This window comes from Pimephales promelas, chromosome 25 (genome assembly GCF_988280905.1).
Source record: "Pimephales promelas chromosome 25, fPimPro1.hap1.1, whole genome shotgun sequence".
NCBI classification, from domain to species: domain Eukaryota; kingdom Metazoa; phylum Chordata; class Actinopteri; order Cypriniformes; family Leuciscidae; genus Pimephales; species Pimephales promelas.
The window spans coordinates 5597992-5614498 of record NC_142793.1 but is presented as its reverse complement, the minus strand read 5'-3'; the positions used below and the strand labels follow the sequence as shown (position 1 = coordinate 5614498).

Sequence of the window (16507 nt, the reverse complement as noted above, 5' to 3'; positions counted from 1 at the left end):
TCCTAACATAAATATATCCAGATAACCATTACCAGGAGTAAAGGTATGAAGTGCATTAACATATAATCTTCCAGAATCCAGAAGGCATAGTTCCGCCCACCTCTTGAGTCCCTCTTAAAGGCCACGTCTCAAATTTTCCAGAGAGAGAGCGTGTTCTCGGCAGAAACTTTATAACACCGAATAAGGATACATTATTCAGCAGGAGGTAAGTAAGGCATAAGTTAATGCTTTAGGCTATGCTTTAATAACGATATCCGTCTAGACATGTACTATTATAATTAGGCTAAATTTTAGCTAAAGTATTTGTAGGATAATTCTTTAAATGATCTGTTTGGCGGAGCGTTATTTTTTGTGAACATGGCAGATTCATCGAGGTCAGTGAAAGTTGCATGTGTCGAATATATCATGAATATAACATCTCATGCAGGCGATATTAACCACTTGTTAGCAATGAAGACTTAGCAATGAAGTTATCCAAATAAGAATCCCTTGGTAGCCCGACAAATAAATCGTTATAAAGTATGTTTTGGTTTGTTTTGTGTCTAATGTCCCAAACTCTAGTTCCCTCTATGCGCATTTTGGAGAAATTAGTCTCCAGCATGTTTGGGCACCATGACTCCGAAACGCGTTTCTGCACTCATGATGGTGTTCAGTAATGCTGTCAGCTTGTTTGGATTCACACAAACCGTGTGTCAGAAATGTCACTTTTCAACTACAAAAAAGGATGATTTATTAAATAAGTAAATGTAAAGGAAACAAACGGAATACTATTATTAATTTATCACACTTATTTCCCGTCTGTTTCCTTGTCAGGTGTATGACGCTCTTAAAGCGACAGTTCACCCAATAATTAAAATTAATAGTAGGCTGCCTTGGGGCTCCAAAACCAGTTAATTGTCTTTTGTGTCTTGAGTGTTGACTTAAAGTCTTCTGAAGCCATTTCATCAGATGTAAAATAACCCACGGATTGAACGGATCGCTTTCAAGTTTGGTTTTGTTTGGCAATTACAGGGTTTGAATAAGGGTGAGTAAATTACTATTTTAGGCGAACTATCAGTTTAAAACAAATATAAGTAACGTTTTGTTTGTGCTCACGAACACATTCCAGACTGTTTAACACGTTTGTTATCACGTTTGGTATCACCATTTCCATTTTACTATGCCTTCAGTGTCATCTGTATTGGTTTCATGGTTTTTACACAACATATTTCTTAGTTTTATCTTCTTTTGATTCACATGATTGAAAGTAATATCATATAATCAAATATCAAAAGAAGATAAAACTAAGAAATATGTTGTGTGACTGTTATTTTTGTCTTTAAAACAGCATACCGCAGATTCAGTAGTTTATCTTTGACCTTGATAGATTGTATGTGTTCTGATAGCAGTGAATCTCATTGAATCGACCAGTGTTCACTTTATCTCCTCATTTGTAGATCAATGCCTCCTGCTGGTCAGCGTTAGAACTCCTTTTAATAAGTGTTGTTACGTTTTAGAGAGAGATCGCGATAGAAACTCATCCTAGCTGAATGATGACAAATCTTTTCACTTAGGCAGATTTTAGGTGTGTGTCAGAGAAGCTTACTACATGGTGACTTGTGTGGTTTTTATCGCTTAGATTTGATTCTGTAAACGAGGGGCATCTTATTTATCTTGGTTTGTGATTGTAAGTGTATAAAGCTGGATATAATTCAATTTACTCTCTAAAGTCAATTTTACTCTCATTTGGCCCAGTTTTTAGTTATCTGATGAGATAGATCTACCTGATCCTTGATGGCAAAACATAGGATTTTGAAATCCAGATCATACTAATTCAGATTAAACACTTTGAACAAATGAGCCTTGGTAAGTGTGATCCTGGGTCCAGTTGTTAAGTAATCTGGTCGAAGTGGATCCCATCTTGAAAATGGGTTCTGTAATCAGATTACATCCCATAATAAGCTATCACAATTTTGGTTTTGATCTGTTCAAACCTTCATTATATGTTCAAAACTTTAGATTGGGATTGTTTGAGCCAAAAATGACTATTATCTTTGGATTTCTGCAACATTTGTATCATGTAATATGTATTTATTGTTACTTTTTAAAAAAATGTATACTTACTTTGTATAATCGTTACAGTGATGCACATTAGGTTTTTAAGCTTTTCAGGAGAGTAAAGTAAAAACCATCCCCCAAACAGCTGTCAATATCAAACAAAAACATTGTAACAATACAATATGAATTAATATTATATTAATATAATATTTGAAACTGTTTTTTAATCACTGTATATAGGGGTGTGACTGTTATTATATAACCGTGAGAACCATGGTTGAACACCATCATTAGAACTTTAAAAACCGTCAAAACCGTGTAAAATATGTTGCAGATAAGGTTATATAGGCCAGTGTTTCCCAACCCTGTTCCTGGCGGCACACCAACACTGCGTGTTTTCTTTGTCTCCCTAATCAAACACACTCGATTCAACCCATCAGCTCATTAACCCACCTGATTATGAGCTGATGGGTTGAGTCAGGTGTGTTTGATAAGGGAGACAAAGAAAACACGCAGTGTTGGTGTGCCGCCAGGAACAGGGTTGGGAAACACTGATATAGGCTACTAATATCAGTGTTGGGGAGTAACGGAATACATGTAGCCTACCGTTGTTACCTATTCAGAATACAAATTATGAGTAGCCTAACTGTAGTCTCCACAGAACATAACATATTAACTTTATTTTATTTTTCATGTTCGCATGAAGTCTTTTTACAGAGACATCAAACAGAAAAAACACAACCTTTCTTTAAAGTGAATTTCATTTTGTATTAATTGTATCTTAATTTCAATCAGTGTTTCATTAACCAATTGCCTGTATTTAATAAATAAGAAGTAAATATAGCAGACAATAGATAATCACGAAACGGAGACGCCGGTGCATGAACTGGAGCTTACAGTAACTGTCTCATTAATTTAACCGAAACTCAGCGTATAAGTTAGCCTACTTGCCTCACAGTCACAGGCATGTGTACTTAAACAGAACAATTCAAAACGAAAGAAAACACTCTTCCACATGAGGAGAAACTATAAAAACGCCACTGCTAGCTTAGGCATGACTACACCACCCTGGGTACCAGGGAAATTTTTGACACAAGGCACAGAGGAACGTGATTATCAAAGGAGGGCCAGAGACGTGGATACTCGCAACAATTTTAAAAGACAATAAAAATCAGGGTCATCATCATCCGCAACAAGAAACCGAGAAATAAAGGAGGCCGACACTGCAATTTAAGTCCACAATCACCTCAAAGCACTCTGTGACGAGCCCCCCACCACCGCACGTAAGGGCCTACTAGTGGCCTGCCCTGAAGCCTCGGCTCCTGGAACGAGAGCACAAATTATTGCAAGTCTCAATGCACAGTACTCCAAACATACGTGTACGCATAATAAACATAGACTAGTAAAAAAAAAAAAACACTAAGGATGAAAGTTAGGGTATCTATTAACATCACTGGCCTTCTACCAGCACATTTAAAGTAAATCAGACATCATACAAATACAATCAGTGTTGGGGAAGCTACTCTGAAACTGTAGTTTGACAAGCTACAACAAGCTACTCATAAGTTAAAGTAGTTAAACTACAGTCAAGCTACCCTTTTGGAAAAGTAGTTGAACTACTTTTGCTTTTTTTTAACAACGCATATTATAAATATAATTAACTGAATAAGTGTCTGAGGAATGTTTTAAGTAAAATATTTAGTGTTTAAAACAATGCAATATACAATTATGATTTCAAAAAGAGTATTGTTTTATTACACACAACACTCAAATACCTCAGACTGTTTGTCAAAAGTGCAAAACTGGTGGACAGATCATGACGGGTCATTGTAATTAAATCAGAAATAGAAATTTGATGTAACAGAGAGCATGGCCATTACAAAATGGCCATTACTGACCTGTATGTGCGCCCTTAAAATTGTGCTTGAGGTCTTCAACGTTGACAGGGTTTGAAACTTTGGTTTGCATACAAAAGTGTAACCTTTACTTGTCGATTCTTTGAGAGACATGAACTTGGACAATTAAGGCCATGGGTAATTAAATTAACGTTGTTTCTCCATCCTCCAAATCTGCCGGCACGTCTTGCTCCATCATGGGGTGCATAGAGGTGTCAACTCACTTCTGTACGTCAGTGAACCGTTAGAAGATGCGTGATTAAACAACAGGTGGCGATAATGGCAAAAAATTAGTTTGTAAACTAACAAGAAGAAGAATATCCTTGCATTGCGCTGATTCGCGCTACACCCATAGACAGTAAAAGAAATGGACAGCGATCTCATTGGAACTCCATTGAGACGATTGAAGCCCGTTTTTGGCGATTTTTATTTATTTATTTTTTTTAACACTTCCGTCCCTGACTCAGACTCAAGCACTTCCGTTCCGCAGACTCAAACAGAGCTTGACTACGTAGATGTGACGTGAGTGACCCGTCTGTCTTCTAGTGCTGTGGCATGAGAAATCTGAATCATTCCCTTCCGAAACATGCAGAGGCGGAGAGTGTGAATAGGAGCTGTCCATGAGCTAGGAGAAGGAGACAATTTTGCTAGGTACTCTGATTAATTATTTTGTCATTTTGCCTCCATGTTTCCCCGAATGCGCGCAAGCTTCTTCTCATGTCCATACGGTAATCTCTCTACTGTGCGACAGAGAGTCGCATGGGTATGACGCAATCGTTAGCCTACTTTCACTAAAACTGCTTCTGCGGGGCCATAACATTAACAACAAGGTAATGGAGCTATTTATACATTGTCGTGTTTCTTTAGAAATAAATAAAGGACAAATGGGGTCTTCAAACGCCTCAGATGTAAAGTTATTCGCTGTCAAAGTGACGCCAAAATGAATGGGAGTCAATTGGAATGCTAACTCAAGTGAAGTTCTGCTACAAGATGTCAGCTCCCGCGAGTCTTCAACTTCCGGTCGATGGATTACCCCCTTGGCTACACCGTTACTTACTGCAAAAAGTAGTTAGCTACTGGAAAAGCTACACTGTTTAAAAAGCAACTGAGCTACTGCCAAACTACTGAAAAATGTAGTTAAGTTCGTAGCGTCGCTACTTGTAGTTAACTACTCCCCAACACTGAATACAATACTGCAAAATACTGACAAAAATCCTATTTGCGCGGGATAAGTATTATCTGGGGACCTCGTGTGAATTTGAAATTACCCAACCACATCTGAATTTCGTGTGGCGCATTCACACGGGATATGCGAAGCCAGTGATTTTGGAATTTACTCGAATTTACTGACTTATCTCCCGGATATGATGTCACCAGGCTATAGCTTGGAAATATGTTGATGTTATTATGTCTGCTGATATATAATAAACAGAAGAATATTGTCCTTACCGTATGCTGCTGTTCATCTCCATCTAATCATTCTTTTAGTTTTGCTCTTCTGATGGTTTTCAGCTTTCTCTTTCTGCAAATTGTATAGTTGTATGTTGCGATATGACCCAGCACCCAATACTATCAAAACACTCCAACACAGCCTCTATTCTTAGTGAAAAACAGATAAAATAACGCACAGGAAACAAAAACTTAAAAATATATAAACAACCCTGCCAAATCACAGAGATGTCGATTCGTATGGGACTAATATTATCACAGGACCTACGTTTTCGGCGAAATATTGGTAGGTCATTTGCGGGGGAATTATTACTTTACAAATTACAGACATGGCCGATTCACACGGGATTAAGATAGACAACCTCCGCAATTATTACAAATGACTAGACATCACCAGGCAATACTTATCCCGTGAGAATAGGGCTAAAGAAAACCGATCAAAACATTCAGTAAAGAAACCAATGAAAAATAAATATCCTAATAAAACTAGAAAAATAAATATACCAAAGCAAAACAAACAAATAAAAAAAAAAGCTTTCTAAAGGCCAATTTATACTTCTGCGTAGGGTGCGCGCGGTAGGTACGCCGTAGCATACGCACAGACGCGTCCCATATTGCGTACCCTTCGCCGTAGCCTGACGCGCACCTCTTCAAAAATGTAACTACACGTCGCAACGACGCGGACCGCAAGATCGGTGATTGGACGGCTTGGTAGCATCGCATTTCCTCTTACGCATTTCCGCACGTACCATCTCTTCCGACGTCTTCTCTCATTTCTGCCTTTCAGTTTTTGTAATTTCACTAAAATTAACTGTAATATAACTGCCGATACCGATATTTAAGAAAATGCCTAATATCATTACCTTTCCTGTTTTATTAACAAATACAAAGATTAAAGTATCTTTAATTTGTAAGTTTGCAGCTAAGGTCTAGGCATTTAAGTGACTTGAAATATGAGCAAAAGAGGCAGTAAACAATCAAATGAATATAATGAATTTAATAATGGCAGAACTACTTGTACATTAAAAATAACACAAACGACAACAAACACGGGGAGTTTGGAAATGGAAGTACGAATGAGAGCGAGGGAGAGAGAGAAGAGAAACAGATTGATTTGGTAAAATTCACCTAGACAATTACCCTTCTGTCAACAACACGAACAACACAATTTTAATGCTTCTTAAAGCTCGATTAAGAGATATACTTGCAAGTGAAACGGTTCTCTCATGTGTTGGTGCATTCCTTGAATGGCCTTTCCCGGCCCCATGTGTGAGCGGATGTTCTTTGTGTTCAGTGTCACATCACATGGCGTTCGGCGCGCGTGTTGAACAAGGTTAAAGTCTTCGAGGTAACTACCAAATTCGGCTAAATTCATCTCCTTTCTGTGAGATGAATTTGCTAGAAACTTAACACAAAACAGAACTTTAAAACAAACAAAAGAAGAGATTTCCCGAGGGGAAAAATTAGTTAGGTTACATGACGAAGGACGGAGGTAGAGAGCATGACATAATAGTAAGAGGGAAAAGAGGGAGGAGCGGAGCGCACCGGCATTTATCTCCAAGGCCTCTTCCTGTCGGCTTGGCCAATCGAAGAGTTGGAAGTCGTACGCGGGAGATTGGGTTTATTGCCCTTTGTTCTAAAGTGTTCTTGTGTGCATGTGGGGCGGGGATGAAAGAAACTATGAAGAAACGATGAAGAAACTATGAAAAGATTCTGGTAATACTCATGTGTTGTTATCGACATATAATTTACCCAGTCTTTTTAATCTTCCCAGTACCAGGTTATAGATACCAAATATGTCACGCATTGTAAAGTTTGAAGCATTATCCCATTAGAGTTTGAGAAACACAGATCAAATCACACAAAAAGGCAAATCATGAGATTAGATACATTGTTCATCCAATTGTCAAGGGGATGTATATATATATAATAGAATGCATATATGATTACAGGATTTATTTATTTTCCTTGGTTAGAATTCAGAGAGAGACAATGCCTCTGCACATTCCCTTGGGGTGTCCAATGTGGCTTGTAACCGGATCCTCTCCCTTTGTCCAGCGACCCTCCCTCGTGTGTGGGAGGGGAGAGCTTGTGTGTGTGTAAACAATGTTTAAGTCTTGGGGTTGTAGGAAGAAATCCATTTAATTATTCAGATGATCCGTCATTCCACCCAGTCCAAGAAGCTTAGGCTGTGCACACACGTGTTGGGAAAAGCCTATGTTTTAGGAGATGAGATAGTCTGAATGCAAAAGCAGCAGCGTTGCCCACCAGGTGCCCCAGAAAGTCTATTACTCCTAAAATACAAATATAAGCATATACATACGTATACTTATAACACATTGAGCGCTGCACAAAATGGACGTCTCGCGTACCTTTAATTTCATTACCTATCGCCCATCTACGCAACACATGCGGCGAACACTAACATCCCCAAAAGCACGGGAGTGCGAGAGGGGCATGCAAACACAGCGAGTTGACCCTTCAAGAACATGAAAATCCACGGGGAGGAACATGAAATCCTAATCCTACCCATCTCCACCACTTGGACCAGAAGGGGCGGTACCCGGGCAATGATGTAACACTCAGATGACAAAACACGCAAGAAGTGTCTACAATCCCTTCTTATACCGTCCCTCCTGTTTGTGATTGGACACTCACTACCTCTGGCCCATCAGTTTAATTACAGCCACAATACCTCCCACTACATTATGCAAGCCGTATGAAACGTGCATTTCTCTTTGGCACGTTCCCTACTGCGAAGATCACGAGTCAACATCATCAACATTATCTTAATTGGCACTGACAAATTAAACACTTGTTTATTAATAAACAATTAAAATATTGCCTTGCTACATTTTACCTATTCATAATCATTACGTTTGCTGGTTCTTTGTGACAGCTTTAGGTGCTTTATGCAGGACTCTATGCAGGAATTCTGTTTTTGTCAAACAGTGACCCCTAGAGTCGCTGTGGAGTCTTTGTATTTAACGTTACTGTCGTAAATACCACTCACACAGAGCGTGACATGGTGTGACGTGTTACATAGTATACTAGGGATAAAAAACGATTAGTCGACAATAAGAAATTGTCGACAAATGTCTTTGTTGTCGAGTAGTTGTTTGATCTCACGTGACCTAATGTAAGGGCGTGCAATATCACGATTTGACCGCTACGCCGCTGTAGCACTAGAGTGTAATGCAGCCCTTTACAAATGCTTTTGCGGTAAAAAAACCAGTGCGAATTATGATTCCAAACCTTTGGGAAAGTTTCACAAAACTTCAAACCAAGAATGCTGTCGTGTCGTGTTTAATACATACAAGGCGAAACTTGTTTTTCACAGGAGCACAACATGCATGTTGGAGTACTTAGAGGAAACATCCTGGCAAAAGAGGACCTGGTGAGAATTGAGTGTTCTCAAGCTGGAGCTAACCAGCGGTAAATCTCTTTATTAGAGAATGCAATACTACTAATAAGAGTGATAATATTATCAAAAATGATATAATTACAGTAATGTGATGATTTATTTTGCATAGAATAAAGCTTGGTCGAGCTTAGGAGTCAGGGCTGTTTTTATTATTGTAACACTATTAGGTTTTATAGTCTTATCACTAGGGTTGGGTATCGAGAATCGAGTATCGATTGGAACCGAGACTAACTTTTCGTTTTTCCCGGAATCGTTCAAAAGTTAAAATTTTGATTCCTAGTTTCGATATTCACAGTCCGCCGAGCGGAAGAAGAAACCGCTGAACAACACCAACGAAGAAGCGTCTACCGGAAGTGTTGGCATAACCGTGCGAGTCGAACATGAGTACCTTATGTCGGTGGTCCAAAGTGTGGCTTCACTTTTCTAAAAATAACGAAATCTCGGCAAAATGCAAAATTTGTGACAAAAGGAGTATTTGTGACAGGAGGAGTATTTCCTTCAGAAAGGATTATTTCCTTCAGAAAGACCGTTGGTTAGCAAGGTTAGCTAAACTTTTTTTGACCCTGCCTCTTAAAAGAATCGGAATCGAGAATCGTCAGGAACCAGAATCGAAATCGGAATCAGAATCGTTCAAATTCAAACGATACCCAACCCTACTTATCACTTGTATTTTGTTTCAAAACTATGAAGACTTACGAATTATGATCCGACTATTATCCCCATGTACTTTAATGGTCCAGTGGCAGAACTTTTGCCAAGTGTCTCAGAGGTTCTGGGTTCTAATACACACTAGTAGTATAGTTTATTTTCCTCATCAAAACTGATTGTTTATTAGTGGTTGTATCAAGCAGGGAAATATTTTTCTGTGCATTGGGTTTTGTGATTTCACCGTAACAAGTATAGAAAGTCTCTCCGCAACGGATTGAAGCGTGCGTTCGTGTGAAGACTGTGCGCGTCACAACAGAACACTGTATCCGCGCCTCTGATCACAGCGGCAATGAGCACTTTGTTCACTTGATTTCAAAAACAACACATTTTAGATCACCTCTTAAGGGAATCCGACCCGGAGACCTCACATATAAATATGAATGTTGGCCTTCAGAGGTAATAGCAAAACCCGAAAAGTGGATCATTGCAATGTGTGATTACAACCCCTTCAAGTAGTAGGCAATAAAAAAAGGATTCATTTTTATAAAAAAAAGTTCCATATAGAACCTTTAACAAACGGACGAAATGAATGGTCTACTAGAGTCAACGGGAGATGTGTTATTTATTTGTATTGGTACACCGCGAGATGTTTCAATGGGGACATATCACACCCGCAAATTACGACTATGTTCATTCCTGACTCCTCACTCAGTCAGCCTGCCGTTTCCTCGTTGTTTTTGCCTTAATTTAATGCATTGTTTATCAATGAAACTGAATGAAATTCAATTGAAATGCATTACACAGTCACTCACCTCTGATAACAGGTCTCTCTAAATTGTAATTTAGATGCAGACATTTTCTGTAAAGCTGCTTTGAAACAATATGTATTGTGAAAAATGCTATAGCCTACAAATAAATGTGAATTAAATTAAATATAGGCTAATGGGGTGCGTGCGGGATATATGCCTCACGCCCAGCACACATGAAGCTTGCCGCAAAACACTGGCAAAAGTAGCCTAATGATTATGGATGTGTCGGGAAACAGCAAGGAGATATTTTAATTGTTTATTAATAAACAAGTGTTTACTAAGTGTGTTGGCTGCATAGTTGTTTGTGCCGATCGTCATTCCTGCAGTAGTGAATGCGCACGCCTATATATTAAATTAGGCAATCAAACTATTTATTTCTAATTTTTTAATTTAAAAGTAGACATATTTTAACCGTCTAGGCCTGTTTCTCATGTCTTTGAGGCTAGTGATCGTATATGCTGAGTTTTGGTTCATTTGTGACGTGCTTCAGTTCTTGCAGTCGAAGACGGATTAACTTTGTCCTCTCAAGTGTATTCTGTCTGCTTCAAGTGCCTTATCAGATTTACGTGTTACCGGTCTTGGCTGCATATACAGTATTGTCGAAATATTGCGTCGCGTGCTTCTGGCATCGAGTCTTTCAACATATTTTCTATCTTAATGGGTTACACAACACACAACACAAAAAACACGGTTTCATCTCTTACTTTGATCATGTATTTTCAGAAGTATTAAATGTTATTTCACTTGATAGTTGGTACTGAAGTTAATTTTTAGAGGACAATAGTTATTCATTGGTGTTATATACTGGTCAAAATACAGCCTGAATTAACCGTTAGTGCTATTCAACAATGTTTCTGTACTGATGCTGTTGTATGAGAACTGAACTGAGCTGGATGATGACATCATTTTTTGCAGAACTGTGTTAAAGATTATATGAACTAGTTTAATAATAAATTATATTTTACAACGGAACTGAAGCAACACTGAACTGATTTCAGCTGAACAACTGCCAAATCTTATCTCTTTAAAGATGCATTGAAACAATCTGTACTATATAAAGCACTAGAACAAAGGTGACTTGTCTCTTGTCTGCGGCTCTGCGCTATTTATATTTATAAAAAAAATTAAAGGAGCTGTATGCAAGAAATTTATTTCAATTAATAATACATTTTCCCTGATATGTCACTAGACTTTAAGAAATCATTTTCATTTCAAATACTTCACTGACACCAGTAGTCCGGCCAGGTTTTTGTCATTTAAAAAGTGAAGTAGCAGCCCTCAACTGATGTTAATGTTGTCAAGTTGTGTTTTGCTCTGATGCGTCAACCTCCACCGATCTACCAATCACGGACTCGGTAGCGGCATTCGGGTTGCCAGCTCTGCTCTAGTTACCACAGCTGCAGATACAAACGTGTCGGAATCGGATAAAAAATTCTAACGTTGCGAAACTCGATATGAATCCAAAATACTTTGTTACAAAGTCCAAAATAAATAATTAACAGAAAAAAACTCACTGTTTAGGACTCATCACTTGCAATTTCAAGCTTCTTATAGCAGCCTACATTCCTGCTGGAACCTGCAGCATATCTGGCAACCTCAAGCCATGGGGGAAGGTGGGGGATACATCCTAATTCGAAAGGGATTGCAATACTAGTATTGGCCACAATCTTACATACAGCTCCTTTATTTAAACATCTGAACCAGTTAAGTCTTGTCAATCAATAGGGAGAAGATGATTACAAACTCATGCATGGATAGGAGGTCTATTAGCTTAATTAAAAAATGACAGCAGAGTTGTGATTTTGCATCATATAAATCAGTCCCACCAGGATTTCACGATTTTTTTTTGTGATTTTTGCGATCAAAATGACTGATTTTGTGGTGGTAATTTCCAAAAATTTGTGAAAAAATTTGCGATTTATATATAACATTTACCATAATAGTATTTAGTCCTTCCAGAAAAACGCTGAGTTTTTTTTGTGTGATTGTTGCTGGCAAAAATTGATTGATTACGTGGCCCGTTTTCTTTAAAAATGCGATGGAATATGCGGGATATTTATGCAATTTTATGCGATGAAATTGCAGGAATTTGCAAAAATAGAGGGAAATTGCAAAAATTGCGGTTTGATGAAAAAGAGAAAAAAAAGTGATTCCCCCAACATCCTGTTCTCACTAGGCTAATGTAAGAGTCATTTCTTATTACTTCCTTTGATAAGCAAGCATACTACATCATAGAAAGTGCTGGGAATGTTTAATTTCTCATCTTGTTTTATTTCAGACTGTAACGAGTGTAAATAAGGTGTGGCCCCTTTAAGAGCTGCGCGCTCCCTGTTGAACTCTCTGCCGTGTTATATGTGCGCCTCGAACACCCCATGTGTGCGGCTAATTTCTGTTTGATGCTACTTCTTTTATATTATGTTGTTTATTAAGTAACGATGTGACGGTAGAACGTGTGTTATACGTCAGACAGTTATACGAGTTCGATTTGTGATGTCAATCGCCTCCGCGAGTCTGTCTGGCGTCGCGTAATTGGGTCACTTCATAACGTTCCCATGGAAACAGGTGGAAATGGCTGCTCTTGTGTGAAGCAAACGCAACATTTTTCAACTTTCTGCTAAGATACATGTGACTTTTTTTGCAACGAAAATGCGAGGATTATGAAATTATGCAAACCCCGCATATTTTGCACGGAAATCGGCAATTTATGCGGCGAAAGTGCGGCGTATTTGAAAAAATGCGGCCCCCGCATAAATATGCGGACCTTGGCTGATTTTGCATTGAATTCAGCGATCGCATAATCACGTTTTTCTGGAGGGACTGACTGATAAATAAAAAGTATAAATGTATCACTTTAAAAAAAAATATATAGAGGGAAGTGAAGTGTGGCTTAAAAAGTTGAAAGCTATTATTATTAATCCTTTAAACTAGAATAATAGTTTGTTTTAAACCTTGTTTTTACCCGTCATGACTGATCCATTGAAGTGTGTCTGCTTGCGTTGGTAGGTCTGTAAAGTTGGCGTGATGCTGCGGTGGAGAGCACCGAAACCCCCTGTGTTGAGTCTCCTGCTGATTCCAGCGGTCGCATGCGTGCTTCTGTACGGCTGGTACAGTCGCCCGCCTCTTCCAAACAGCTCTCTGTCTGGGGGCAAAGTGCACGTGCTGCTGCTCTCATCCTGGAGGTCCGGCTCATCCTTCCTTGGACAGGTGTTCAACCAGCATCCAGATGTGTTTTATCTGATGGAGCCAGGCTGGCACGTGTGGATGTCCATACAGCAAGCCGGCGCTCGTAGCCTGCGAATGGCAGTGCGCGATACGATCCGAAGCGTCTTCCAGTGCGACATGTCCGTGATGGATGCGTACATCCCCCAACCACAAAACGTCTCCAAACTCTTCATGTGGAGCCACAGCCGTGCGCTCTGCTCTCCGCCCGCGTGTTTCCTCACGCCTCGCAACGAGATTAGCAAAGAGCCAGAATGCAAGCAGCAATGCGACGTGCAAGGTTTGAAGCTCGCGGAGGCGGCGTGCAGGACTTACAGCCATGTAGTGTTAAAAGAAGTTCGCTTCTTCGAGCTGGAGTCCCTTTACCCGTTACTGCGGGACCCCTCTCTGGATCTGCGCATCATCCATCTAGTTCGGGACCCGCGAGCGGTGCATCGCTCCAGAGAGCAGTCGGCCAAAGCCCTGATGAAAGATAGCAATATAGTACTGGAACAGGCTGATATTCCTGAGAGCGAGAGATCGTACCAAATCTTACAGGAGATCTGCCGCAGTCATACGCGCATTTATGAGACCGCCATGTTGAAGGCACCCGATTTCCTACGGGGGCGCTACAAAATGGTACGCTATGAGGATCTGGTGCGTAACACGCTGGCGGAGATCGAAGCCATGTACCAGTTTGTGGGTCTGGAGATGACGGAAACTCTGCAGGAGTGGATTTACCGCATCACTCACGGTAAGGGCAAGGGATCGAAGAAGGAGGCCTTCAAAATCACTTCCCGAAATGCAGAGGACGTCTCCTTGGCTTGGCGAACCACCTTACCGTTTGAAAAAGTCCAGCGCATCCAGGATGTGTGCAAAGGAGCCATGTCTCTGCTGGGATATCAGTTGGTGGAGAGTGAGAAAGAGCAAAAGCTGCTGGATTTAAACATTCTGTCGCCGCGGAAACGCTATCAGTTCAGCTGGATTCCTTCCAAAAGCACCACCGCTAAAGTATAGAGTCAACCCAGTGATCAAACGCCGGAAGACTGAAGGAAAGTGGGGAAACAGTTCTGTTCTCCTTTGCTTCATTCTAAAGTAAGAAACGTAGGAGCAATGAAACGTTAGTGGATGCCTCAGTGTTCTAGTGACCAGCGGAGAACAGGAAGTTTCTCTGTTGAGCTAGAGACTAGAAGGTCTGTCCTCAACTTACCACTGGATGCTGTTTTAGAAGAAATTATGCTCCAATAATTGACTTCAAGATGTATTTATTGACGAGGAAACTATTGTTTGTTTTTGTTTTGTTTTTCTTTATAAAGAAAAAAAATGCATTCCAGATTTTCTTGAGATGCGGGTCGAAGGGGTCTATGAAGGGATGGAGCGTTTCTCTTTTTTTCATGGATAAGTCACAAAGATGCCATCAGCCATCTACAGGTTCACACAGACTATTGCCGCATTGAGCTGAATATCAATGTCTTTGTGAATAAAGCAGTTCATATTTGATTGTATGTTTAGATGTTATGCTATTATAAGAATTGATCATTGTAGACTAGTTCTTGTGTGTGTTATCGCTGGATTTACAGTTTCCTCAGACTTGAACCTAAAAACAAACAAAAAAAATCCACTCTTAAATATGTGATTGGATCTACCATTTTTCGAGTCGGATCCTTACTGCAAAACTTAATATCTGTAAACTAAACAAATAGAAAACACACACATCCAACAATAAATATATATGGGTGAAAGAGCCAAAAATAGATTTATAGCATAAATGTTGTCATTTAAAAATTCTTGATAATTTATCTATCAAAATCTGAAAAGTGACGTAAAACATCACATGCTTGAAAAGGATAGCCTTGAAATACTGGAAAATCTTCTTGTGGGGAGTGAACATTTATAATTGTTCAGAGTAAGAGTTTATTTTTCTTGAACCCCCAATTAATATTTTTACAAAACTACTGTGCCATATGTGCCATCAGCCTTCACAAGCCATTGTGAAAGAATTGTTGTTGAAAGTGTTAACACGACACAGTGGGTTTTTGTGTGATTTTGACATGTTTGTTTGTGATAAAAACGTATGTGATAAAGTTTTGCTAAAAGGACTTTGAACCCAGACGTCAGACACATTTACAGTTTACAGAACTACAGTACTGCTTTGTCATTTTCACAAAGGGCTTTTATTATTTGCAATATTGAATTTCTCTATACACTTGTGTTCAAATGTGATCAAATGTAAACTAAATGATTGAGGTGTTGCAGTTTCATGAGATTGTTTGATTTCGATGGGAGCTGGTATTTTATTGAAGTTTGAATCACATTGATTTATATTCAACATGTCAGATAATGACCATTATTTGAAGTATAAATAAAGATAACAAGTTCAAGAGTCTTTTCAGATAACGGAATACATTTTTTTACCTGTTGTGCTCAGCAGGGAAGTCTGATAATGTATCCATCACAATCCCTTTTGTTATGAATATATCTAGCTATCTATATATATATATGCATGTATGTATAGACAAAGATTTTAGAAAAAAAATCATGGTACACATTTATAATGTCAGTATTTATGCTTGGTGTTAGTAAGTCGTCTCTATGTTTATGATTATTGTTGGTGTTTTGGTTGTTTGCATATGTTCAATGTAAAAATTAATGAATCTAATTGATCAATATTGCCTGTTTGGTGAAATGGAGTAAAACTGTGATTTTTTTTTTTTTTTTTTACTGATTAAAAATCCTGCTGTAATAATGTGCATATGTTGGAACATAATTAACCTACAGTAGAATCACTCACTCACACACAAAAAAACTTGAAAGGGGTGTCAGAAAGTGGGGACCTGAAACACACATTCTAATCCCCTAACAGAAAACTTAAATTTTTACAATTTATAAAAATAAATAAAAATATTTACTAAATGAATATTAAATTAATAATTTATTTTTAATTTATAATTAATATAATTATAATTAATACATATTAATTTATAATTAATATACTTAATAATTAATATAATTAATAATTTATTACTAATTTATTAGTTGCATGCATG

At 38.6% G+C, this 16507-nt stretch overlaps 1 protein-coding gene across 1 annotated transcript; it reads left to right on the top strand.

Annotated features, from left to right (window-relative positions):
• Positions 1–69: 69 nt before the first annotated feature.
• On the top strand, positions 70–14620 carry chst6 (carbohydrate sulfotransferase 6). Its single transcript, XM_039656833.2, has 2 exons — positions 70–205; positions 13266–14620. Exon 2 carries the CDS (start codon positions 13284–13286, stop codon positions 14475–14477), a length of 1194 nt encoding a protein of 397 aa, XP_039512767.2. The 5' UTR covers positions 70–205; positions 13266–13283; the 3' UTR covers positions 14478–14620.
• The last annotated feature ends 1887 nt before the right edge of the window (positions 14621–16507 follow it).